Raw genomic sequence first — 27678 nt, forward strand, 5'->3', positions numbered from 1 at the left:
CAGAACAAACTATTACTCTCGTTCGAGCTTCATCTTTGATGATTCTGGCATGCATCTGTAATGTAAGTACTGAAGCTGATAAAAGTAAGGCCTCGTATGAAACTTGGACTGAATTGAGAAGAGGCTAATTTTAAGCTGATGTAAGTACAGAAGCTGATAAGAGTAAGGCCTCATTTGAAATTTAGATTGAATTGAGAATAATCTAATTTTAAGCCGAGTTAACATTCAAACAGCCAACTTTCAAATTATTAAATTCATTTCAATTTAAAACTTCTTTATAAATGGGATCTACAATCTTTTTAAACTCAACATATTTTTACAAGCGGATCTATAATTTTTTTCAACTTCTCGTAAATCTATCTAAACTTATCTTAACATTTAAACATATTTAAATTTATCTTGACCATTTCAAATCATTATTTTTCATAAATAACTCAATTCATATCAAAATAGCTTAACATTTTAACTCATTACTATTCATAAAAATTTTAATCTAAAAATTCAACTTATCTTAACTTACCTCGACATCTCGATTCATTATTATTCGTAAAAATTTCGACCCATTAATATTCTTAACAAACTCAATTTATATCGACTCAGCGGATGACATAAATGATTCCTTGGACAAAAACATAATTGAAAGCTGGAAAAGTTGACTTATATATTAGAACTTAGAAGTCATTATAGTCAAGCCGGCGATCAGAGAAATTCAGATTGTCCGGGTCTGCGCAAAGTACTTTCTTCTTTCTTTTTCAGTAATAGCACTGGTCATTTTGACGAAGTCATACATCACTGTAAAGACCTGAATAAAAGGTCGATAAATCTATAAAAAATTGATAAATGCTAGTTCTACACGTATATTTTATATAATAAATTTTATAAATTGATGTAGTTTATAATAAAAATATTTATTTATAAAAATAAGTAGTAGAATTCATTGAATAGAAAAATTAATCTATTTGAATTAGGATATTGTGGCAGTGCTCAACACATGACAATCTTCATTAGCTTGAGCCAATGGATTTGGATTTCTTATAATTGAAGATAGACATATAAAATGATCCCACAACATTAAACTAGTCAATCTCTCTTCTTTATATTGATCTAGGCCTAGTTAAAGTTTGGGTAGAAACTCTAAGGGATCTAAATCTGTGGCGAACAATCTTAATTAATTATTAGTTAAATGGTTTTTAGGTACTTTGGAAATCATGAACATGATCATATCACATATATAATGCAGTATGCATGAACCCCCTTAGATTATCAAAGTCAAAATGTGCTCATGAAGTATAGCAATCCAACCCTGCAAGAAATTAAAACAAGCTTAGAAGGAACTGATCTAGAACTGATTTAGAACCCTAAACTTCTAGATCTCTGTGGATATATTGATTGAGGACAACGACGTGACAGAGGCAATAAAAATAAATATCAACAGGTAACAAAAATAGATGAGAAAATAAGAAGAACATGTACTTCATGTGGCTCCAAATATGGACTGACAACTGTTCTTAAAAGCTGCATGCAGCTAGTACAAAAATCCAAGAAAGGAAAAAAGCCAGCATTTGAGAAACTAATAGGCAGGCAGCTCTATATCTATAATACTTCCGAGATGGAGCAAGAGGCATGAGAGAAGAAAATAAAGTCCAAGTTGGAAAGGATGAATCATTGATCAGCCTTGTGATTAATCTTCCATAATATCACAGGGTTCGTTAAGATCAAAATCCAATATTCTTCGAATATTAGTACTACTCTGGCTAGCTTTTAGGGGCAATTCTATTTTAGGGGCAGACTGAGAGGCTTCACCTGGTGATTCTACTTCTCTCCAAACACATGATCTTATGTGCTCACCATCATCATGATCAGGAGCCCGACCCACATGACGAGAAGATGTCTTGTTTCTTTTTTTAGCTTTTTCAACTGATGCATCAGCAAATGATGAATCTCTGGATTGTCTCAGCTTCTTATCATTGGTGTGGATGGATCTATGACCACCCAAGGCTTGGAATGTTAAGAAGGATTTGCCACAATTGCTGCATATATACCCATTATCAGGAACCATTTGAGCAGTAGTACTCTTACTCAATTTCAAGGTTTCTTCAGGATCTGGTGAGCATCCCAACATCATTTTCCGACTCTTTCCTTGCTTCTTCTTTTTCTTCTTCATCTGGGTTTTAACTGGCACGAATTCGTCAGCACTTTTCTTTCTGTGTGACGATTGCTCTTCCATGAACTCTTGTTCATGATCCTCACCAGTCTCATCGCCAGTTAATTTGTTTCTAGCCTTCGATACTGGACCTCCTTTACATGCTTTAACAAGTGATCTCTTCAAACCTCTCCCTTTATTAAAGAGTGAGCGATCGATCCTTCTTTTCAAGGATGAGTCTGATAATCCAGATTTCTTGCATTCTAATGTAGCTTTCTTATTTGCAAGGTTTTTATGATTTACTGTCAGAGACGGCTGGCTTCCCCGAGATAGACACACGAGACCCTCGGCAGCCAAAGCGCAGCTACTACTTTCCATCGTCTCTCTCCTACGGTCAGTATTAGAGCGGGGAGGTCGAAACTTCAACAGATCGATATCAGAATCCTCGCTGCATTCCAGTGCAAAACTACTGTGATCATTATCAACTTTCTGGGAAAGTGGAGGTTCAATTCCCCTCCAATCTCTCTCAGGATGAGCCCTCATGTGCCCGGACAAAGACATCACAGATGGGAAATCCTTACCACAGACACCGCATATGCGACGTTGGTGATGATGATCTCCACCAATACTCAGATCCAAGCCCTTCCTGGCATTAACAAAGCACTTCCCTTTTGCCTTGTGACCACCTAAAGCCTTTCCAGACTTGAATATTCTACCACAAGAGGCACACGAGTGTTTTCTTGGAGCACCTTCATCATGGTTTTGAAGGCTCTCTTCTTTGGCTTTTGGTCTTCCATTAATGGAAGTAAACCCGTTGGCATTCCTAGTCTCTTCATGAGAAGGACTTTCCTGTCTATCTTGACACATCTGAGAATTAGCAAGAAAAAGAAAAACTACCAAGAAACTGCTATGCCGTGAAGAGAAGCAAACTCAAAGATCATATTGTTAACTAGTCATGGTTAATAAAAACTCTTGAGAAAATTAGGGAACTCAAAAAGAAATCATTTTTATCCCAAAAAAAAAAAAAAAAAAAAAAAGGAAAAGAAAAAAGGAAAAGGAAAAGATTAGCCATAGCTAGCTAGGGTTCTATAAGGCGATCGAGGTCTTGTATTACGAGAAAATCTCGCAGATTTTCGTGTCTTTTTTGAGAAACGTCCTGTACGGCCCTAAATAATATCATACTGATAATCTTAATTAAACCCAATATGGTATATATTATGAAGCATTATATACCTCTTAATTCATATTATATATAATATATGAGTTATTTTATATTCTGATGATAAAATTTAAAATTTATTTTTTTAAATTAAATTATATATATTATATAAATATTTTACTAAATGTGCTTTATATACAATAGAATTTAATTTCATAATATATAATAATATATATAGTTTACTACTAATTAATTATATGTAAATTATCAGTATTATTTGATATATAATAAGATCATCATTAACGCATCATGAGTACTGTGGTCTTTCATGATTAATATCCTTAATTTCGGTTGCTTAAGTAAGTTTAAAAATTCTGAAACATGCATGCTCATCACTTAGCTGAGTAGTAGCACTATGATCAGTACGTAGTAGAACTGGTTGACCTTAGAGATAATTAATATATATGAGTTTTGCCATACCGTCAGTTTGACGTATATATTTTATTGATATAATTGATTAAAATAATTATTTTATATTAAAAAAAATGATGCAATTAACTATATTAATAGAATATATAAAGAATATGTATTTCTTACACACTTCATTGATGTGATTGATTGCGTTATTTTTTTAATATAAAATAAATATTTTAGTCAATCACATCAACATAGTGCGTAAAGAATACACAAAAATAATTAGATGTAACAGATTTTTTTTTTAAAATATATATAGTTTCAGGATAATTCTCTTAATTTCATGCTTTTAAAATTTTGAAACAACAGTACGTACTAGCTAGCTACTATGATCAATACATGCCATATATTTTATTAAAGAAAAGTTTTATTTTTAAATAGAAAAATTTTAAAATTTGAATCTTACAATCAAATCTTATCATTTAAGTGATGTGGTCAATGGATGTGTACGTGTTCTATATACCGACTTGAAAAGAGAATAACTCTAAAAAATAATAGTTGCTTGAGTTGCTAATTCCATATATATGACAATATTTACATATGAAATTAAATCAAGAATCTAGCTAGGATATTGTATTGATCAATTCCAGGAAAAAGTGAAATTTTCTGTATATATATATGTATTGATATGTATATATAAATCTTACTTTCATTATTACAATAGATTTTATAAAATGCTTTTGGAAATATTAAATATTTCTTCTTTCATATAAGCTTCTATATAGGTACGTGCAGGTAGTAGATAGATCCCTTTCTTTTTATCAAAATTTTCAATTGAATGACATGATATTTGAATAAAAAATATTTTACCTTAATGGCTTTCAATTCTTAACATATATTATAAAGAATATTCTCATTCATACTCCTAATTTAAACTTTAGTAATTTCCAGATTGCCTTAATTTATATTTTGAAAAGATTTGTATAGAATTTATCTATCTGAGACTTATACCTAACTAATATTACTCATATATATATATAAACCTAGAAGCCTGTGCTGGCGGGTTATATATATAAATATATATATATATATATCGATGATAACAAATAAAAATATGAATTTTCTTCTATATATCGATCTAAGATCTTATATATCTTGATCGTGATCCTTTCATTTCTATGCATGGATGTACTTACATGATAATTCCTTAAAATATTCTTATCTTTAATTTGCTTCATAGAATATAACTATTTGTAGCTTGTTTTTATATGATCCGAAATTAAAAGATAATTAAACTTTAATTGCATCATTATCAAATAATTATTAATCTTGGGTCAAAATAATTTCTGTTATTTCTGTTATTTTGCTTTTCTTTATTTTGCACACAATTTAATTATTCATATATTTACTTAATATATATCATTATTCCCGTTAGATCTAGATCATGCCCATCAAGTAGTACTTAGTTCATGATCATGGATGCAGCATATGCCTAAACAGTATTTTCTTTTTGATAAGTAAATTCATTGAAGTTCATGCTGCAAGTATAAGAAAACTAATTAATACTCCTACCTCATAATTAAATCACCAGCTCCTAAATTAATTTCATGTTAAATATATTTATATATAATTCCTTTTACTGGCCTATTTGTTTGTTCTCAAGTTGACAGACTAGAGGCAGCTGCGACCACATGTCGACGTTGCGGGAAAAACAATCGCAGGGAAAAGGCAAAACTGTTGTAGTGGGCCAACTTCTTTGTGGATGAGCTCCCTTGCAAATGAGTCTCTTGGCTAAGTAAGAATGACATGATGATTGGAAACTCAAAAGCTCAAGGCTCAAATTAAAGGATTTAATCTTACTTACGTTATATAATCGGAGTACTAGCTAGTCCCAGTTTCTTTCAATATTAATGCTTTTTGTTGGGTGATTCTCAATTAATTTTTGTGCAAAAAATAAGATCAGCAAATTATAACAAGCAATATATATATATATAATATAGATGGTAGGAATTTGACCCCTTAATGACGGCATTAAAATGAGCAAAATTTAAGCATAAGCATTTGATGATCATACCATGAGCAGCAGCTAATTTTGAATTTTAATGAAAACAAAACGTTCCTGATCTTACTGCGCTTTTCAATCTCTGATTGAAGCTTTCTAGCAGGTGATCAAACATATTCATGATCCTCCATAAAATGAGGTTTATAATTGAGATCAAAACCCATTGTTAATCTTCTCGCACCACACTGATCATGATCAGTACTAGTGCTGGCTTCTTTTGGGGATGCTATTTTTGCAGCAGACGGGGTACTGTTGGCTTCTGCTGGTGATGCTCCTTCTTTCAATGGAGTTTCGGCAACTCCTACTGTCTGATACCATGATCTATGATTAATATTGGCACTGGTTTTCTCCTGATCCCCAGCTGAAGCAGCTTCATGTGATGATGCATTTGATTTTTGCATCTTGTCTTTGTTGTGGCTTGATCTGTGACCACCCAAGGCTTGGAAAGTGGGGAAGGATTTACCACAATCAGTGCATTCATAACAGTACGGCATCTTCTGAGTTCTATCAATCAAGTCATGATCAACTTCCTCCATTTCAGAATTCCTTATCAACGACTCTTCCCAACACTTTAAGGTTTTCTTCTTGTTCATCTTCTTTTGACCAATCTGATACCTATCTTTAAAGTGTTCATCTGGCATCCCACCTTCAGCAATATTCTTCTTCGCTATCTTCTTCTCTTCATCTTCCTTTCTGCCGGAAGTACCACTTCCATGAATCTTGAGTTTCGTCATCCTTTGTTCCTCTACCACTGCAGAAGCATCAACTCTTTGATCCGTGCACGAGACTGTCTTAAGTTTCTTCATGCTTTGTTCCTCTGGTACTACTGCAGAAGGATCAACTCTTTGATCCATGAACAAGACTGAATGTATGGGAATAGGTGAATCTTTTTCTCTAGAAAAAGACATGATAATCTCAGCAGCCCAAGCGCAACCAATGTTTCCCCGCCCTCTTCTGTCAGTCTGTGACCAGTTAGACAGAGACTTCAAGAGATCAACATTGGGTGCCATACGTTTATCTGTAGAAGTTATATTGTGATCATCTGCAGAATCTGATGTGCTTGAGCTAGAAATACTGTTTCTTCTTGACGGAAGTATAGGAGGCTGAATCCCCCTCCAACTCCTTTCAGGATGCAACCTCATGTGCCCGGACAACGATTGCATTGATTGGAAATCTTTGTCGCATATGCGGCATCGATAACCATTTATAAGATGATAATCCATTCTCAAATCAGCACCTGCTACACTTTTCTTGATGTTCTTTGAAAGCCCCACAGCTTTCTTTGTCTGAAAGTGTGATCTTCTGTGACCTCCCAAAGCCTTTCCACCACTGAATGTTTTGCCACAAAGGTCACAGATACGAAGGTTTAGATGATGATCATCACGAGTATCTCGACGGCTTTCTTTTATGGCTTTTGGCTTTCCATCTTGATCATCGTTGTCCAATATTGTTCCCGAAAAAGTGAACTCCTTCAACTTCTCCATCTCTTCAATAGGTACGTGACTATCTCCTTCAAACTGGTTTTCCTGTGCGTCAATATCCATTCGGGAAAGAAAAAGAAGAACAAAACAAGAATCACTCTAAGATCAGATAGAAGAAGGAGGGGGTACTTATGGAGAAGGTTATTTATTATCAAAGAAAAAAGAAGAGAATAGAGGTTGCAACTGTTGGTATTCTTAGAAGAAGTGGAAGAAGAAGAAGAAGAAGAAGAGGAGGAGGAGGAAAGAGCTACGAAGAGATTTGAGGTGAATATGAAGATGGGTATCTTAGCAGAGCAGCTATCAAAGAGAGAAGTCGAAAAGGAAAAAGAAGGGATAAGAGAATGTAAAAGGAAAGAATGAGATCTGAGAAAAGAGGGCATATATGTAGATCAGGGAGGAGAGAAGATCTTGGTCGTGTGAACTGTGACATGGCGAGAATCTCCGAAAAAACCTAGCCAGCCTCTCTGCATATAAGTCGGTCTTCATTAAATTTCCAAAAGTATAACAGATTTTTCCACTGCCAATTAATATTTAATTACTGCAATCAATTCAACTACGAAACCTTTCTGTGCCAAAGCTCTTAGGCTTCGGTTTCCAAAGCAATAATCCCATTTAAAGCTATTATATATATATATATATATATATTATAAAAATAATATTTGCAATAATAAGTACGCACTGTATAGTTATTTTAAAAACAAAAATTTTATATGCAGTCATTTTTGTGCACTTTTTTGTGCACTCCAATGATATGATTGGTTGGATATTAAAAAAAAATTAATCCAGCCAATCATATTAGTGGAGTGCACATGAAGTACGTAAAAGTGACTGTATGTAGCATTGCTCTTTTAAAAAAATAGATCGAGTAGTTACGGATTGATCTTATGTAAAAAAGTCTATTTTTTTAATAGTAAATTTTATTATTTTTTAAAATAATTATACGATATTTATATATTTTACGATTATATATGATCAATCACACCAATAAAATATATTAAAAATATATAAAAATAACTCGACATAAGTTATATATAAGTGCTAGCTTGAAAATCTTCAATGATTCGTGGCCGCTTCCTATGGAGGGGGGAAGAGGTGTTCTATCCCTTGCAAGGAATGTAGAATGTAACATATATAATTCTATATATCTAAAAATATGGGGTCCAAGCAGAAGTGCCCATGTCCAACCAAGGGATCAACCGTCTTCCTCAGATCAATTGTTCCAACTATCACAAAATGATCAATTTACATGGATGCGTGGCTGCCATATTAATTATGTGCTAGCAGTCTTCAATATGCGTGACGCCATGCACTGCCATTTGCCTAGATTTTTAAGCCTGTTTTGACTGGGTTTTGTAATTCCAGCCCTCTTCCTTTGGGTGGTGGCTACCTCTTTACTACATTTATTTTCTTTTTATTTCCCTTAATTTTCCTCATAATCTCTTTAGGCATGCAGGAAGAAAAACCCAATATCATGTTGCCATTCACACACCTTCAAATTTCAATATTCAAATTGCGATCTTTGGTTGGTTTTGATATCCATTGCATCCAACAAAACTTGCGCCATGAGCTGCGTGTGTGACCCATGTGTTGTCCACCTTGTTTGGGAAATAATCTGAGTAGTGACGTTTCACGATATTTTCTCAATTCAACATGAAACTCATCATGACGTGTCAACTTCCAATAAGTGAGTGAAAATTCCTCCCTTAATTAGAGCATTGGCATCAATTTATGTATACTTCTAGCTGTAATTAAATTTTGGCTAGAGATGACATCTTGGTTATTTTGTATTGAGTTATGTTATATCTAGTCATTTTTGCGTATTTTTTGTACACTTTACTGATGCGATTGGTTAAAACAATTATTTTATATTAAAAAAATGACGTAGCCAATCACATCAGTAGAATGCGTAAAAAATACGTAAAATTGATTACATATAAAATTTTTGTTTTCATAATTAAGTTGCCATCATGGGTTCTAAAAACTTGGTTAAATTATTAAAATAATATCTTTTAATATAATTTCTTTGTTGTATTATTTTTCATAAGATTAAGGCCTAAATTTGAGTTTGATGAGCAGGCTTATAGCAAAAACATAATCATCAGTACTAATGTACCATGCATAACCATTATGTCATAAGCACCAAACCCAAAAGCAATAAATAAAAAAAATCAAATATCTATGAAATGGGTTTCTATGCACGATTACCTTTGAATTTCCTAAAACTGAAATGTAAATTAATATTCATTGACAGCAAAATCAGGCTTCTTAAAATAGAAGTCGAATTTTTTGAGAAAAATAGGAAAAAAGATATTAAGAAGGAATATATAATACTATTAAGTAGTAGTTAAAGATAAGGCTTCGCTCTCTCCTCTCTTCGTTACTTATCTTACTTTTATCCCCAATCCTTTCTAATTCTCACCCACTCCGGAAATTTTATTTATTTTTAATAAAAGAAATTATTTTTCAAATTATATAACATTGGATATTAATGGTGATACGTCTTTATCACTCTTTTAAAGAAACAAATCAAATTACTAACAGATTAGCTAAATGGGACACTAGAGGTACACAGTTGTTATTCAATACTAGAGACAATCTTTCCAAAATTGTTAGGGGAGCTATTCGAATGGATTAAACAGGTTTATAAGTTATACAACATCAATAAAACTAGTATTTTTTGTTATTAAGCATGTTTTGTTATTACTTAGTCTTACTTTGATTGTAGGGTTTTGGTTAAGCATATACTTTTGTGTTTTTGACTTGACTTGTGTTTTGTGCATTATGGTAATTGGTTTCTTTTAATAGTGTTATTGAATTTCATTTTGATACCTGATTTTTAATTTTAGGATTATCTGTAACTCTCGATATTTAGCTGTAATCACGATTTTCCTCCGCCATAAGTGAGGACATTCAATAAAATTTAGCGTATTGACCTCTTAAAAAATGCCTAGTTGGGTGAGAAAAGGTTTTTAATAAAAATAATAGAATTTTTTACAAAAAATTAATTAATGCATCAAGTTGAATCACCTATTTGTGAAGGTTGTGTTGCAACGTTCTCCAAATATGGCAAATGGTCTTACATGATATGAATTTAATGTTTGTGTATAATCAATAGAAAAGTAAAGAATATAAATGCAAAAAATTGAAAACATAGTAAATCAATACAAATTATGGATGATGAGATCAAATAATCCCCTACCATTTTCTGTTATTTCTAAACAAAATATATAAAAGAGAGATACATATTAACTTTAAAATCAAAATCACATCAATTTCTCTTAATCATTACGTCTACAAATTAAGATCCAGAAAGTCAACCTCTTCAAATAAAAAGTAATGTGAGAGACATATAATATATATGCTAGTACGAATAAAGTGTATTCAAAGTTGTATCTATCATGAAATTAAATAATACCATAGAAATTAGACAAATTGTGAGAATTGATTATGGCTTTAAACCTAATTAAAATGATAGTAAATTACAAACAAAAAGGTAATTTTGAATTAAGAAAATAAAAAAACAAATGTACATATATGACTGGTAATAATAAATATATATCTAAGGAACAAAAATCACAGATAATTAAATTCATAAACAAAATAATGTACAAATATGCATCTTAGATGATCTACTAATATTAAATAGTAAATACCAACTATAAAAAAATACTTATATTAGGATGATGGTAGCTAAATCTTCTAATAATTGACACTCTATTTTTAAGATTTTGTAAAATTTGAGCATCTTGGTGCAGTGAAATTATTTTCGTGAAAACTTATTTTCAAGTTTAAGGATAGAGTACGTATGTCTAGTTGAATGTTTTGACATTTTTCTTAGTTTCTCTCCATTTTTTCCTCCATGTGGAAGACAAGAAAAATATGGAAATAAATAGTTACATTTATGTATTAACAATATTTGTGGTTTATATATGTTGATCACGTACACATCATGAATGGGTGACATGCACATACATGAATTACATATTAATTTATAGTGAATGCCAAAACTCATCAGTTCTGACATTGAATATGTATATGAATTTATGGAAAAATCACAAAACCTTGGAACTCAATAAAACCAATAATATTTCACTAAGTTCTCCACAAAATTTGTCGCATATATAAGCTAATCTATTCAACTTCAATAAATCAAATGACTTTTGATCTCAAAAATATTATCTATATTTTAACTTATCTATTTGATTAAAAGTTGAATAGAATATATATTATTTCTCTTACTTACCAAACTATTTCAATTATTCCAAGCTAATATTTTTTAAGAGATCATAACTATACACCATATTACAGACATAAAATGTGATTAATTCTTTAATAAGTTTTTTTATTCAAATTAATTCTTTAATTAGTAGAAGTGTTTGCTTAATTATGAGATAAATTGTTTTCAGCTTCGTGAGTATTATTGATGAGTAATATAAAGAGAGTGAGTCAGCTTTCACTCTTGTCCATTTTATTACCTTTCGCTTTTCTACATCATGCATTCAACATGCACATTGATTAATGTTGAAAGAAAAAACTGCATATAGTATACTTACGACCTACCTATCTAGCAAATGCCTTCATCTGAAAATTAAAATTTTGAAAAAGTAATAGCATATTTAATTAAAGAAAATGATGATTAGAAAGAAAGATTTGTCTGTCTACAAAACATGCAGACCCAGCATATAGGAGAATGTATTTATGAGATCCGTAGAGATTTATTTTATTTTATTTTTTATTACCCATCAGCCATCAAACAGAAAAGGCTTAAATTAAAAAGATTTTTTTTTTTCAACTTTAACCATATGCATGCATCCATCTTTCTCTTCTCCCAATGTAACAAACAAATAAAATAAAATAAAAGCTAATGAAATAATAAAAAAGTTAACGAAAATATAAAAAAAAATTACTGTAAGAAAAATATGATAAGGGAAGCTCTATTATCAATGGCGGTGCAATTTCATGAGCAGAACCCATAGCCACCACCAAATTAATTTATAATAATAATATTATTATTGTTTTGTATAAAAATTATAGTTAGTATGGAACAGCATGCAGGGCTCTTATAAATTCTTGGAGATATTCTATCAACAGATGCAGTCAAAAGAAATAGAATTTGCATGACTAATTTAGATTGCTTGCATTTCGTGTCAACGTAGGTCTCTTCCAGGCCACGAGATGATCAGCTGGCAGTCAGCCCCCACCAGTCCACCCAAAACACGAAAATAATTCGAATTGAAAGATTAAAAAAATATGAACAAAATAATTAGACGGATAAAGCTGCGTTATTGTCGGTCATTGTTAACAGTAAGATCAACAGGCTGGCTCCGAACTGTATTAGATAAACGTGTTTTAACAATCTTCTATTACTTTTTACAATTAAGAGAAAGAAACAAGTTGTTGGAAATTATTGATTGCATATAATATATTTATATTATTCAATTATCAAGTTAGTAAGTAGAACACACTATCTACATCACTTAAATGGTAAAATTTTATCTTATCTATAAGATTTAAATTTATCTTCTAATATAAATTATATATGTCACTTATATTATATGTGGTGTAGAGACCCTCAAATAGCAATGCTATATATGTGTCTGTATACATAGCTAAGAAAGGCAGCTGCCTAAAAATTACTGGGGTAACATGAATCTGTCCCATTAGCACAAAACTTAAAAATAAGAAAACCATGGTCAAATAACTCTCTCTCTCTCTCTCTCTCTCTCTCTCTCTCTCTCTCTCTCTCTCTCTCTCTCTCTATGAGAGATATTGGTGACTATAAAAATGTCACCTACAGGCATAATTGCCAAAGCTAAAAAGCCTACAAAAGCAGCTACTTTCAAGCCTAAACGTATTTTCCTCTATATTTTGGCTTTGGTTCTCTACTCAAACTAGAATCACCAGCTGCAGCCATCTGAGGATCAGCTGGACTAAAAACTGCAGAGTGAAGATTACCATCTTCTAACCACTTCAGATGATTCTCCCTGAATTCTATATGTTTCAGCTGAGCTGCCTCTGCAATTTCCTCAGTGTAGGGACCTATCTTCACCATGGTCAGTAATACACGGCTGTAGCGTGAGCTAAGTATCTGCTCGGAGGTAGCAATCAGTTTGAAACACGGGTGCTCTGGGTAATGGTGATCTTCTACATGATCATCTTCTCTTAATACAGGGTAAAAGAAAACAAGCCTGCCACCCATTACAATCATCCTAGCAGCAAGGTCAAGCAAATCGTGTACACACTCAACTAAGCTGTAAGCTGCGGTGGATGGTATGTGGTCTGTCCTCTTGTCATCAGGAACTGTATAAGGGTCAACGGTCCCCTTCAGCAGCTTTCGACCACCAGATTTACGTCCCCCAGCACGAACTCCATAAGGAGGGTCACAGATTATCGCATCAAATATCTAACATAAAAAACATCTGAATCAGCAGAGGACGCAGCCAACTGAATGAAAGAATCAAAACATGGAACTACAAGCTCTTATGCAGAAAGAAGATTCCTTGTTGACATGGACAAAACAAAGTAATGGCAAAATAGTGCATCTAGTGAATCAACAAGATCTATATTCAGCCTCCAAATTTTACCCACAATAAATCTGAAAGTCAAAAGTTATTTTGGAATACAAATAACTACGTAGCTATATGATTTAGTAAATCTGCTTCATACCACGTTATCCAGAAACTAATTACCTCAATATTACTTAAAATGGCAACTTTATAATCCCAGAAATAAGCTATTTTGTGGTTTTTACTGTCAAATTGAGAAATGTAAAAATAAAATAAAATTCAAGAAGAAACCATGAACTTGCAAGACAAACTTGTCAAACATTGCCATCTTCGAGATCAACAAATTGAAACATTTCTGAAAGAATGACCATCATTGGGTTTCACCAACCAAACTGCACAAATGTGATCATGTTATTCTGAATATTGAGAAAAGTTTACTCATTACTGTACTTTATCTGTGGGTGCGTAGCCATAAACAAAAGGACTGCAGTACTATCAGCAACAATCTTTCATGCTATCATCAGCAGAGAATCATTGTAAACAACAGACAACAATCCATAACAGCAAAACTGCTACTCAAGTATGGGACTTCCTAGACCTTAAGTTTTATACCAGGTCTCAGTTTGCCATGATCGAAGTTAATAAAATAGTTTTTTTTTTTTTTTTTCCACTTTTTTTTTATAGGTAACCAAAGTTAGTAAAAATTGTAGCATCTTTATGAATAAATAGAAGTCACCAGTTATAGCACGCCTATATTTTATTGGTTAAATGGGTATTTAGATATAATAGAAGGAGAATAGATAACAACAGCAGTGGATCCATTCAAAACTTAGAATAGCATTGCACAAAATAAATTAAGGATGCCTTTTCAGACTTAAATTTAACACACATATATTAAGAAACAGAAACAAACATGATAAAAATTTATACATGACACGAAAAATAAATTTTGCAAGGTATGACCTCTTTCAAACCAGGACGCCATGGAGGAAGATTATTATCTGCTCTCAACAGAGCAACTGGCATTGGTAACCCATACTGCAAAACAACATGGATGGTTAACCACAGCTGTAAACAGTTCTCTGCAGCAAAGGAAAAGAACCATAAATGCCAAAAAGTCATTGTAATTCTAAAAAATGAAAGAACTGGCTGGAATTATAGAACTAAAAGTGAAACCCTCATTATCGATTTTTAGTTGCCTCAAGAAATTTCAACATTCAAATTTTCTGTTTTGGTTGTCTGCTGCCGATTATAGAAAATCAAAGCATTTCAAAAGTACTTCGGTGAAAACAACTTTCAAAGCACAAAAGGTTCAATACAGTCGAGCACATTCACCTGCTTAAAATTACTCCAAACATTACAATCAGGGCCTCGCCCATCACGTACTACTCTAATATCAATGTCTGCACCCTGAAATATTCACATCAGTTCATATTGAAAGAAATTTATAAACATGCACATGGCTCAAGTAAGTCCTCCAAAGAAATAGTATCATTTTTTTTTAGATCAAGAAGAGCAAACCATTGTCATTGCTCCAAAGTGAGCTGCGGCAATAAGAATGCTACCGGTGCCAACAAAAGGGTCATAGACAAGTTTTCCTGGTGTGGCCAATGCTTGGTTGGCCATTAAGAATGCAATTTCTGCATCCATGGCAGTTGGGCCAAGATAAGTGCGACTTTTTAACTGATATGTTGGCAAAAGCTTCCTATCGGCACCTCCAACCTCCCGACCAAAAAAGATTCGTCTTTGGACGACTGGTGGAAGTCCATTATTGGTTCCATAGTCATCAGTTTCCATAAGCCAAAAATTATGGTCTGGATTTCTCAAATTAGCTCGACCCTGCAGCATAAAGGGAAGCAGCCACCACTTTCAATAACAATAACAAAAGACCACATAAATATTAGCATTTCTTTGATTGTGAGCAATGCGAATGACAAGAATTAAGTTACAAAGCAATATTGGCAATTCTCATCAGTGAAAATTAACTTTTTTTTCCCTATAAATATCTAGGCAAAAAGCAATTACCAGTAGAGTAAGACCTTACTACATATATAAGCCTGGTTGGGGCAGGTGGCCATAAAAGTTTAAGACACTACATGGTGCCAATGGAGTGTAAGATGAGCAACGGATGCCAAGAAAATGAATTGGGAGAAAAGATAAAACAGTGAGATCATCCAAAAGCTTTATAGCATCATTGGACAGATGGCCATAAAAGTTTCAGTTAGAAGAACGTAGCATAAACATTCATATAAAGCTCTTGGGAATGTGGCTGCACCTTGCTAATCACCCCATTCAACATGTTAGCCAGTGCTTTCGCTGATAGATTTAACAAACTCAACCATCAAGCTAATTGGCCTCAGAAATAAGAATATTTGAAGCTCGGAGAAACAAAGAAGCATTTAGTATCCTCTTAGAAACACCTTGTGAGTGAAAAACATTCTCATGAAATCTCATATAACACTCTCAATTGGTAGTGTAATAAAGCCAAATAAAACCATCAGAGCATGGAGTCTTCTCATTCACTACTTCATGAGTCCCCCCATTTGGTGCTCTGCAAGCAACCTCACCAGCCACACACAACTCTCAGCACCTATAGGCAGAAACGGTTGAATCATCCACTCATTATCATATTCTGCAACTTATTGGCATACTAAGGTTTGCAAATTTTAGGAATTATTTCTTCACTATGAAACTTCTATACCTATAGATTTTTTTATAGGACAAGATTTTCAAAATTAGATTATTGGAAACCACCACTATCATGGCAAAAGGAAGATATGATTTACAAGAAGAAGATATAATTGGGAATGTCTCTGAGTGCAAGCCACCTACCATCTACACTTTTATATTCCTTTCTGCTTGAGCAAGCAAGATAAACCATCACACAACTACAAATCTACAAAAATGATTTCATGCATATTGTAATTCAAAATGCCTCCAATTGATAAGTAAAGAAAATGATTAGAGGAAAAAAAAATGAAAAATCAAAAGAATACCACTTTTAAACTTCTATACGATATCACTGGTAGGTGTACACGATAAAATAACACATTGAGCTACCTTTTCCAGCTCCAGAAGGAGCTTTGAGGTCCACATCACATCAATTTCAACAAAGAAAACAGGTAGATTGGTGCCACAAGTAATTCTCCCATGCATAGAGCATTGGCATAATTTACTTCTAGCATCACCAAAATAGTATCTAAATGTCTCAAAATTTTGAACCTAGTTAATTAGCCACCTAAACGTTCATCGATTTTTCTTACAAGATAAATAACAAGTTATTCCCCATCTAATTTGTTTCTCAAGAAAGGAAGTTTGAAGGCCATTCAGTGGCTTCCTTTCTATGCAAGGTTTTGATTCTTACGCAATTTCAGTAGTGAGAATAGAGTGGAATATTAATGTAGATGCTCGAAGTGCATGTGTAAGTACGAAAGTGGAAAACCAATCGTGATGCAAACTCCAGCACATAACGAAATTCCAAAGTAGAAATAAATAATATAGAAAGGACAAAGACCATACCTTGAAAGGAATGTAAGAAAGTCCCTTAATACGATCATTTTGCTCTTGGAAGCTAATGACCTTCCCGAAGCAGTCAACAGTAATCTTGAATGTGCTTCCAGAGTCCAGGTATGGCAACTTCCTCTCATCTGGATAGCATCTTATAGACTCTTCCAGTCCCTCATAGCTACTCCCTTCTCCCCAAAGCTCATAAATTCCCTTCACTAGTATACCTACAATTTCACCAAGCTACGATAAATAAACTATGCTGTGTAATTGAACCAGCTTACTCTACCAATACAGAGGAAAACAAAAAACAATTCCTATAATCTAATCTACAACAAGTAAAGAAAAGAACAAGTAGACGTCGATGATTATATTGAGTACTTCTATTGGCGATGCTACGAGCGGCGTCCTCTGAAGGAAGATTGACGAAATGGAAGGGAGAGTCCGGGTGATGATGCTGGGGAAGCCTCCACTCCAAAGAGCTGCTTTCTTTGTTGTCACCATCGTCGTCTCCGAATACTCTAAACAGTTCCGCCAAAGATTCCACCTCCGCTTTCCTGTAATCCAGCAACCTGTGGTAGAACACGCACAGATACCACATTTTCTTTCTTCGAATTTGTGTGGTGTTGCTTCGAACTGTAATGGGCCGGAATCTTCAGAGGGATACTCGAAAACCCTAAACCTCTGGACCTGGCTGGGTGCGTGTGGATCCAACGACACCGTTTAGAGGAAATTAAATATATATATATTTAAAAAAAAAAAGCATTTTGTATAAAGAGAGTTTTGTTTTGTCAAATTGAGTTGAAGGAAAATGGTAACTTTGGTTATACAGATGAAATGAGATATTTTGAATAATAATGAATAAAATATTATTATAATATAACTTTTTAATATTAATTTTGTATTAGAATTTGAAAATGTAAAATTATTTATTATATTTTGTATAAAGATTTGATAAAGTTGTAATGATAAAATAAGATGAGATGAGATTTTTAATTTTGATTAGAAAACTGCTATATATATAAAGAGATTATATAAAATAAATTTACAAACTGATATAAACTTACTTTATAATGTACAACTTTATTTTGTAAGTGTTCATTATGTATGTGAGAAGAACATACTTTTTGAAAGTCGAACTTTAAAAAACTCACATATATCCTTTCTAACCTTGTCACATGCTTAAGGAATACATGACAATTTTTTAAAGAAAATGATAGATATATAATCATTTTTACAACTTTTAATACAACTATGTTCTAAATTATAGATATTTTTTTAAGGTAATTTATAAAAATAATTTCACTTTATATAAATAAATACTCTCATTTTAAATCATGATTGTATAAATGATTATACATATATCATTACTATTTTTAAATGGGTTTGACCCAATTTAGAGAAAAAGTCTGTAGAATAAAGCAACGCTAGATCATCCAAGTCTAAGCATGCAAGTCCGCTTAGGAAAAGTTAATGAGAATTTAACAAATCATTGATATGGAAAAAACAAAAAAAAAAAAAGAGTTGTAATTCAACTTTTTTTATTACTTTCATGGCGGAACGTTAGGTATTTCATACACATTAAAGAGGATACAGCACTCTGTTCTTTCTTCTCTTACTTAATAATGACATATATAAACAGTTCAAATGGTAGTAAGAGTCAATCGGAACTGGTTGGCCACAAAACTTTTTATCTTGGCGCTCAGGTGTGCTTGCCTGCTGCTGCCGTGATTCCCTAACCTTTGCCGGAACAGACAGCTCAGCATATTCTGCAATTTCCATTCAGGGTAATCCACATTACCCATCAAGTTCCTTTTTTGTTCAGTGCTGTTGTATTTGCTTAACTTTGGCTGGAACATAGAGCTGAGCATTTTCTCCAGACTTTGCACACTGTATTTCACATAATTGCTGGATGCACCATCTTGTTCATCAAAAGTCATGTGATCTTGCATGTAACTGCTATAAACAGGTAGAATAGCTTGCACTAAGTGTTCACACACTTTCTCCCTCAACTTCTCGTCGCAGATGATCCTGTTAGATTGCTTCTTATATATATCATCAAAAGCCTCATTAAATGCTTTCAGCCTTTCCATAACTGAATCTTGACCAGCCAATGTAGTCATACTCTTTTGGTTGAGAAGTGCTAGAAGCTTGCTCCAGCTCTCCCTCAAGTAAAGTTCTGCATAATAATCTGTATACTGCTCATGTCCTGTTAGCCAAGAGTCTCCCATCATGTCCCCGAGCTTCGTGCCTTTCATGTTGCATAAATGGAAGTGATTGTTCATCATGAAGAGGTAGGACAAGGATATATCCTCATAGACCTTCGACCATCCATCTAAATTTAGCCCAATTTCCTTCATTATGACCAAAACCTGATTGGAAATTAGATCCTCTCCATAACTCTCTTGTTTCCAGCTCTGATGGATCTTGAGTACCTGGGTCAAGATGGGGCTGTAATCATCACCAAGCAGCTGATTACAGTACTGAGTTATGAAGTTCACCAGTCTTGGAACACTGCCATCTGAAGGAGGAGAACTTCGCCTTTGCAGCTCCAATTGAAGAGGAAGTTGCCAGAAAATCTCACAGGCACCATTGACAATCCTTTTGACAAGATCCCTTGTAGAATTCTGGATTTCAGCGCAGTTTTCTCCACTGAAAAGCAGGTTGAAATCCAATCTCAGATTGTTCAAAGAAGCAAACATGTCCAATAGCTTCAAGAGTTTAATCGGATCCTTCTTACATTCTGTCACATGTTTCCCGAATTGGAGAAAAGCATGGATTCCGGACTGAGCAGCGATCTTTGCAAAGCACCTCATTGCAACATTTGATCCTATCTTTTTGAAAACATCATTGCAGAGTCTATACTCGAGCTGAAAAAGATGCTTCACAGCCAACACCAAATGCTTCTTCCATTGATCGATGTAACCCTCTAGATGCTGCACATCATCAAATTTTGAGATACGCATCTCAAGGTAATCCAAACCAAGAGTTTGAAGGCTTCGTTTAGCATTGGAACTCCGAGCATCAACATACACCGATATGCACATCTCAAGTTTGTTGTTGGAATTTAATCTTTCAATAATTGCCTGCAATTTGTCCATGACCGGCAATGGCAAAGATGATGATGCAATGGTACTGGAGGCTGGCTCCACGGTGAGGGTTGCTAGAGAAGCCAAATTAAGAGGAGCACTCCTTTCTGTCAGAAGTCGCTTGAATTCAATTCCAAGTTTTTCTAAAGCAGCACCAAGAAGCCCTCCACCAAGAAGGTCACGTTCCTCATTGGCCTGCAACTCTTGTAGAATTCTCAAGGATTTCTTCACAACAGCTAGGTACTTTTCATTGGTGACTGCGGCATCTTTCTCCACGAGTTCATTAATGCCCTCCAACCACATAATTGCCAACCGGCAATTATCAGCAAGAAACCTCAATACTTCTTCAAGCCTTTTCATGACTAAAAGGTAGTTGAAGAGATCAGAACATGGATCAGACACAAGTGACATCTTAAGCTCACGAGCGGTATAAAAGACCTTCAGAACTGCAGAAACAGGTCCTAAAGCATGACCAATGTGTTCTTTGCTTGCAGAAAATGCAGATTTTTGCACAGCGATGGATCTTGCTGCAGCTTCCCAAGATGGCAATCTTCGGTTAATCTTTTCCAGTCTCGGCCCCATCTCGTCCAGTGCAGAAGCAAAAGCTCGTGATTTCTCTATGTTAGTCTTCAACAGCTGCCTAGCAGTAACAAGACCCTCCATATTGTCCATTACCTCCTCGGCCATTGCCCAAAGAATTTTTCTTAGAATGAACCCAACAATTTCTGCTAATTAATGAGGATTTTTCACTCTTTATTTTTTATCATCCATTCTACTTTTTTTCACCAAACTCACCAAACAAAGTAAAAGGAGAACGCTTCTACCATATTCAAACCAAACCTTTACTTTCAAAACAAACATGGAAGAACCCGCAAGCCACCTAAGTAAGGCTTCCAAGTTTCATTGCCGAAACTGTAATCTTACGAAGTGGGCTGTCTTTGGTCCTTTTTCAGATCTCAACTGATTGGTGTAGGTTAGGCCCGGTCGTTGACAGTCGGAATGCATTAAAATGTTGACTTGCTTTTTTCGAAGTCGTTTCAAGATTTTTAGGAAAAACAAAGAAACGCTTAAATCTAAACATTGTGACGTTATAAAACTGAAATAATTATGAGATAGTAGTGTGAGTAGTTTTTACCATTTTTCTGCGATACACACACGCACACATACTAGTCGTGGACCACGCAGGTATAATTGCAATTCCAACAAAAGTATTTCTCTTTGTTAAATTATAATCCAGAAAGACTTCAGAAGTCAAGGGAACCTTTATCCCCACACATACCATATAGCTCCTCGTTCCAAGACAGCTGTGTTGCTAGATACTACGGAAACTCCGTCTTGTGTAGCTCATGATGCAGAGTCACCCGATACAGAGTACAAATATGGCCGCCGACCAACCATGCAAATCTCTTCCCCTCCACAGCATCGTTGACATCGTGATAATTCAGAGAACTAGTGATATTTTAGGATTCTTACATGTATTGCAAATTCTATGTACATTTCAAGATTATAATCCATTGACTTGTATATATTTATATATAAAAGTACTACAGTTTTATCATTATGGTTTGTTCAATTCGACCAAAACCTTTCCGTCCACATCCGTTTCAATACCAAAGGCTTTCCAAACTTCAAGAAAACCCTCTCTGTATCAAGAGCCCATTCGACTTTCAATCAGGACCAACTCAAACACCTGGAAAATCTCCCAAAAATGTGTGTGTGTGTAAAGGGCATATGGTTGGAGAAATAAACAATAATACAGTTAAATATTGGCGTAAATTTGTCTCATTGAGTAACCAGATTAATGTAGCATTGATTAATTGAAAATGGTTCAGTAATACTACATGATCAGAGAACGAATACTTGATCTAGATCTATGCTGAAAAACTCCTCTGCTTCTGGAGAGCCTGGTAACATTTCATCATACATTACTTGGGTCATGCGCCGATTCATCTCACCAGAGGGTGCTCTCTGGCCTGACGTTGCTTTTGGTGCTCTTTGTAGTCTGATGCTGTTATCACTCTTCACCCTCGATATTCCACATGAGGGCTTTTCCAGGTAGAATCCCCCGTCTTTTTTCATTTTCCTGTACCACATTTAAAAAAAGAAAACAATTGGATCAACATGTGATATATGCCTCCTAGCTAATACGTACGTATATTTTGATTCATCGATCGGTACCAGTTCAGAAACAAGAAGAACATTCGTATACCTGTGATTCCTAGCTCTCTCTCTCTCTCTCTCTCATGTTTTTCCTGTCTGGAACCAAGAAAACTAGAAAAAACATCGAACTGTTTTGTATAGGAGGCAATATCAAATGTTTTGCAAAATCAGCTAGCTGGAGAACTAGACAGACTACAGTGATCTAAAAAAAAATTGATGATTTTGCAACTCTGTGCACCGGATTACCTTAATTTAGTTTAGTAGCGAATCAAGTTGCGATTACCTTAGTTTAGTTTAGTAGCTAATCTGTTAAGATATAAAAATAATAATAAAATCTGTATCTTCCTATCAGCTTATTTTAGGATAAGTAATGATTTTATATAATATCAGAACAGAGATCTTGAGTTCGAATCCTGACTCTACACTTTATTTCTATTTAATTAAATATTTCAAGTGTTGGGCCATCCATTGAGAGAGAGTCTAACCCACATGTGACTTGTGAGGGGAGTGTTAAGATATAAAATAAATAATAAAATCTATCCCTTTCTATCAGTTTAAGCTTTTGGAACAAGTAGTGATTTCATAAAATCTAAGTTGTGATCATCTTTGCCTTTTAACATAATTGGAGATATAATATTGCAAATTAACTGTTAGTAACTTTTTATAATATGTAATATCATATATGTTTTCAGAAAGTTGGGGTCTTAGTTTACTTTTAGTAACTAACGTCAACATGTTTACAAGTAGACAATCATGATTTGTATATAATGTAAGGAAAAATGATATTTATATATCATCTTTTAAAGCTACATCAAATGATTGGTACATAAATAAAAGATAGCACATAGTGGAAGACTATGCAACATGCATGCTATCATCTTTCTTTTTAAGTAAATTATGTCATCATCCGTCCACATGGTGTTTAATTTCATCACCAGAAGATTCACATAAATTAAGGTTTATTTTGATGCTTTTTTCACCTGTCAAGATCAACCATGTTGCTTTTAAACTTCTGGCTGCTTTTAGAGTGACTGCCTTTGGACAAGGCCCTGCAGCCACCTCCATCTGAGATTTAACCTGAGATTTTAATGCATAGAGAGAGAGAGAGAGATCAGAGAAATCAATTAATTAGCTCTTTAAAATCCCTTAATTCATTTCTACGTTTGAAAGATTGATCCAAATGTAGGTAGCATATTGTAGCAGTACCTGGTTTTGTTCATACATTTTGGAAATCTCAGCAATGTCCGAGTTGTCGTGATACTTGTTCTTCATCCTACTCACTTCTCTTTCCAGGAATCTCTCGTTTGCTCCGAATATTGAGCTGGATCCCACTCTGGTTTTAAATCCCACTGCAAAGAAAGGGGAAAAACATAAGAAGAACATAATAATGAAGGAAAAAATAAATAATATACTAAAAAAAAGTGCAGCAGAAGAGAATAGGGGTGTAACCGGTCCGGTTCGGTCCTGTTTTGTACAAAATCTAGGACCGAACCGGTAGGCACCGGTTTTGCATTTTTCAAAACCGATTACGCACCGATTTTCCTCCTAAACCGGTATTCCGGTTTTACCGGTTTCTGGTCTGGTTTTCCAGTTTTAATAAAATACAAATTTTTTATAAAAATTATGTTTAAAAGAAAAAACTGATTTAAAAAATTCTGTTTACCATTTATAAAAATCTGCTTTGCAAAAAAAAAATCTGCTATGTAAAAAAATTCTGCTATAAAAAATCTGGTTTATAAAAAAAAAAATCTGCTATGTAAAAAATTCTGATATAAAAAATCTGCTTTATAAAAAAAATATGTTATATAAACAAAATTCGCTATATAAAAAACTGCTATAAAACAAAAACTAATATAAGAAATCTAGTATAAAAAAAAAATCTGCTATAATCCTATATTAGACGATTAGTATTAGTATATATATATCAGTATTAGTTATAGCTATATAATATATTAGATAATATAATAGTATTAATATTAGACTATTAGTATAGCTATATGTTAGTGTTAGTTTTGATGATTTAGTATAACTATATTAGTATGAGTATAACTATAATCTATATTAGAATATTAGTATTAGTATATATGTGATTGTTTTTTATGTGATTAAAAATTATATATAATATAAAATATATTATATATAATATTAATATATAAATAGTACCGGTCCGGTCCAAAACTAACCGAAATCGAAATCGGACCGGTTCCGGCCGGTTTTTCATTTATGAAAACCGGTTCCGGACCTAACCGGTCCAAAACCGGCACAACTGGTCCGGTCCGGTTTGGTCCAAGCCGGTTTTCCAGTTTGTCGGTTTTTTTTTACACCCCTAGTAGAGAGCGAGAGAGCTAGCTATTCATTGCGTTTTACTTGTTATATATTCTACATGACTTAAAATTCTTGCGTGGCTTTGCTTTTTCTCCTTCTTTCAAGCTTCTTTAATGGAATAAAGACATGAACTCTTACACTGCCATTTGCTTCCCATGAAAGATAACGTACTTGGATTTTTAACCTGATGAAGGACTACGAGTAGGGTGACCTTATCTCCAGGTTTCAGAGATAAGCCGTGCAGTGCCCACCTGATGATGCTTGAATCAACTTTTGTTGATGCATCTTGGATCACCACCACTTGTTGAGTACTGTGGAGTCTGGTCCACATCGCTTGAGCAGAGGCATTGGCCGCTTGAACGAAGTCAGACGGATTCGAACGCTCGATGTTAGCTTGACAGTGAGCTCGAGCGGATGCGGAAGGAAGTTTCGCTCAAGCGGAGGCATTGACCGCTTCAGCGAAGTCAGGCAGAGTTGAACGCTCGATGTCAGCTCGACAGTGAGCTCGAGCGGATGTGGGAAGGAAGTTCGCTCGACGTGCTGCTCGTGCGAACATGCATTTTTAGGGTTTTTTCGCCGTTTGACCATATATATGATTATTATATCATATGGTCGTACTGTAGAAATACTGTGGACGTACAGTGATTGATCCATCATTGTAGTGTGATATTCCTCAATAATAAAATCATTTGCAGCTCCCGTGGATGTAGGCAATTTGCCGAACCACGTAAATCTTGTATTGTGTGTGATTGTTTTTCTCGTTCCATATTCTTTTTTAATTTATTGTCATCGTTTTTCACAACAATTGGTATTAAGAGCTAAGGTTCAGGCCTGAGAAAAAAACGATGGCTGGAGATGAATTGAAGGCATCGGGGATCGAGAAGCTTGATGGCATGGATTTTGGATACTGGAGGATGCAGATAGAGGACTACCTCTATGGGAAGAAACTTCATCTTCCACTATTGGGAAAACAACCGGAAAAGATGGATGATGCTAATTGGAACTGTTGGATCGATAGGTTTTGGGGGTTATTCGATTAACCCTGTCGAGATCCGTTGCACACAACGTCATCAAGGAGAAGACGACTGTAGATCTCATGGCGGCCTTTTCAGGTATGTATGAAAAGCCGTTAGCGAATAACAAGGTACATTTGATGAAAAAGTTATTCAATTTAAATATGGCAGATGGTACGTCTGTTGCACAATATCTAAATGATTTTAATACTATCACAAATCAATTGTCGTCTGTTAAAATTGAATTTGATGATGAGAGACGTGCACTGATATTATTGGCTTCACTGCCAAATAATTGGGAAGCCATGAGAATGGCTGTCAGTAATTCTGCTGGTAAATCTAAATTGAAATATGATGATATTCGTGATTTGATTTTGGCTGAGGAGGTGTGCAGGAAAGATTCAGGCGAGATCTCGGGGTTTGAGTTCAGCTCTAAATGTTGATTCTCGAAGGAGATAACAAGATAGAAACTCAAATAGAGGAAGATCAAAATCAAAGTACAGAGGCAAGAGCAAGTCGAGGCCTGGTCAGCAGGCAACTTGCTGGAATTATGGCAAAGCTGGCCACATAAAGAAGAACTACAAAAACCCTAAGAAGACCGAGAATGATAGTGCTAATGTGGTAACTAAAGAAGTACAGGATACACTATTACTTGCAGTTCATAGTCCAATTGATGACTGGATACTGAATTCAGAGGCTTCCTTCCATACATCTTCTCACCGGGAGCTAATGCGAAACTATGTTGCAAGTGATTTTGGGAAGGTGTATTTGGCTGATGGAGAGGCTTTGAACGTAGTGGGGATGAGAGACATTGATATTGTACTCCCTGGCAAGAACAAATGAACCTTGCAAAAGGTTAGGCACATTCCTGAGTTGAAGAAGAACCTCATTTCTGTTGGGCAGCTCGATGAGTGTGGTCATTCAGTAGTGTTCTCAGATAGCACCTGGAAGGTCACAAAAGGGGCATTGGTACTGGCTCGGGGTAAGAAAACTAGTACACTATATATGACTACTGATTTGATTAAAACTATTGCTACTACCATTGCAGAGAGCACAACAGATTTGTGGTATTGCAGGCTTGGCCATATGAGTCAGAAGGGTATGAAAGAACTTCTGTCTAGAGGCAAGCTACCAGAACTGAAGTCAGTTAATCTCAGTATGTGTGAGAGTTGTGTTATGGGGAAACAAAAGAAGGTCAGCTTCTTGAAAAGTAGCAGGACGCCTAAGACAGGAAGACTGGATCTTGTGTACACAGATGTGTGGGGTCCTTCCCCAGTGGCATCTTTTGGAGGTTCTCACTACTATGTCACGTTCATTGATGATCATAGTAGGAAGGTATGAGTTTATTTTTTGAAGCAAAAATCTGATGTATTTAATGTATTCAAAATTGGAAAGCCATGGTTGAGACAGAGACAGACTTAAAATTGAAATGTTTGAGGTCTGACAATGGTGGTAAGTATGTTGATGGTGGGTTCAAGGAGTATTGTGCATCTCTGGGTATCAGAATGGAGAAGACCATTCTTGGGACACCACAGCAAAATGGAGGTTCTAAGCGTATGAACAGAACCATTAATGAGCGTGCTAGAAGCATGAGGTTGCACGCTGGACTACCACCCACTTTCTAGGCAGATGCAGTCAGCACTGCCGTTTACTTGATAAATAGAGGGCCATCAATTCCACTAGATTGTGGACTGCCTGAGGAGGTTTGGAGCTGGAAAGAGGTCAAATTTTCTCACCTTAAAACTTTTGGTTGTCTTTCTTATGTGCTTATTGATTCTGATGCTCGTAGTAAACTTGAGGCTAAGTCAAAGAAATGTTATTT

At 34.6% G+C, this 27678-nt stretch overlaps 3 protein-coding genes across 3 annotated transcripts; all 3 read right to left on the reverse strand.

Annotated features, from left to right (window-relative positions):
• Nucleotides 1-1418: 1418 nt before the first annotated feature.
• LOC122291108 lies at nt 1419-7322 on the reverse strand. The gene is made up of 2 exons (XM_043098756.1): nt 6209-7322; nt 1419-1998 (listed from the first exon to the last, which is right to left on the reverse strand). Exons 1-2 carry the CDS (start codon nt 7320-7322, stop codon nt 1682-1684), a joined length of 1431 nt encoding a protein of 476 aa, XP_042954690.1. The 3' UTR covers nt 1419-1681.
• A 5504-nt stretch (nt 7323-12826) lies between these two features.
• Nucleotides 12827-17978, reverse strand: LOC122292590 (tRNA (guanine(10)-N2)-methyltransferase homolog). Its single transcript, XM_043101019.1, has 6 exons — nt 17651-17978; nt 17285-17496; nt 15287-15604; nt 15101-15175; nt 14729-14803; nt 12827-13662 (listed from the first exon to the last, which is right to left on the reverse strand). Exons 1-6 carry the CDS (start codon nt 17868-17870, stop codon nt 13105-13107), a joined length of 1458 nt encoding a protein of 485 aa, XP_042956953.1. The 5' UTR covers nt 17871-17978; the 3' UTR covers nt 12827-13104.
• Nucleotides 17979-18789: 811 nt separating this feature from the next.
• On the reverse strand, nt 18790-21318 carry LOC122291383 (exocyst complex component EXO70A1-like). The gene has a single exon (XM_043099077.1). It carries the CDS (start codon nt 21043-21045, stop codon nt 18913-18915), a length of 2133 nt encoding a protein of 710 aa, XP_042955011.1. The 5' UTR covers nt 21046-21318; the 3' UTR covers nt 18790-18912.
• Nucleotides 21319-27678: the final 6360 nt, after the last annotated feature.

Source organism: Carya illinoinensis, chromosome 13 (genome assembly GCF_018687715.1).
Source record: "Carya illinoinensis cultivar Pawnee chromosome 13, C.illinoinensisPawnee_v1, whole genome shotgun sequence".
Lineage (NCBI taxonomy): Eukaryota > Viridiplantae > Streptophyta > Magnoliopsida > Fagales > Juglandaceae > Carya > Carya illinoinensis.

Coding starts and splice junctions, on each gene's coding strand:
- LOC122291108 (XM_043098756.1), bottom strand. CDS start 7,322: ATGGATATTGACGCACAGGAAAACCAGTTTGAAGGAGATAGTCACGTA. Junction 1,999..6,208: donor CACTTTCCAAGCCTTGGGTG/GTCACAGATCAA, acceptor TAACATTCCAAG/CCTTGGGTGGTCATAGATCC.
- LOC122292590 (XM_043101019.1), bottom strand. CDS start 17,870: ATGTGGTATCTGTGCGTGTTCTACCACAGGTTGCTGGATTACAGGAAA. Junction 15,605..17,284: donor TTTCTTACATTCCTTTCAAG/GTATGGTCTTTG, acceptor TTTATGCTGCAG/GGTCGAGCTAATTTGAGAAA. Junction 14,804..15,100: donor TTTGGAGTAATTTTAAGCAG/GTGAATGTGCTC, acceptor GTTGTTTTGCAG/TATGGGTTACCAATGCCAGT.
- LOC122291383 (XM_043099077.1), bottom strand. CDS start 21,045: ATGGCCGAGGAGGTAATGGACAATATGGAGGGTCTTGTTACTGCTAGG.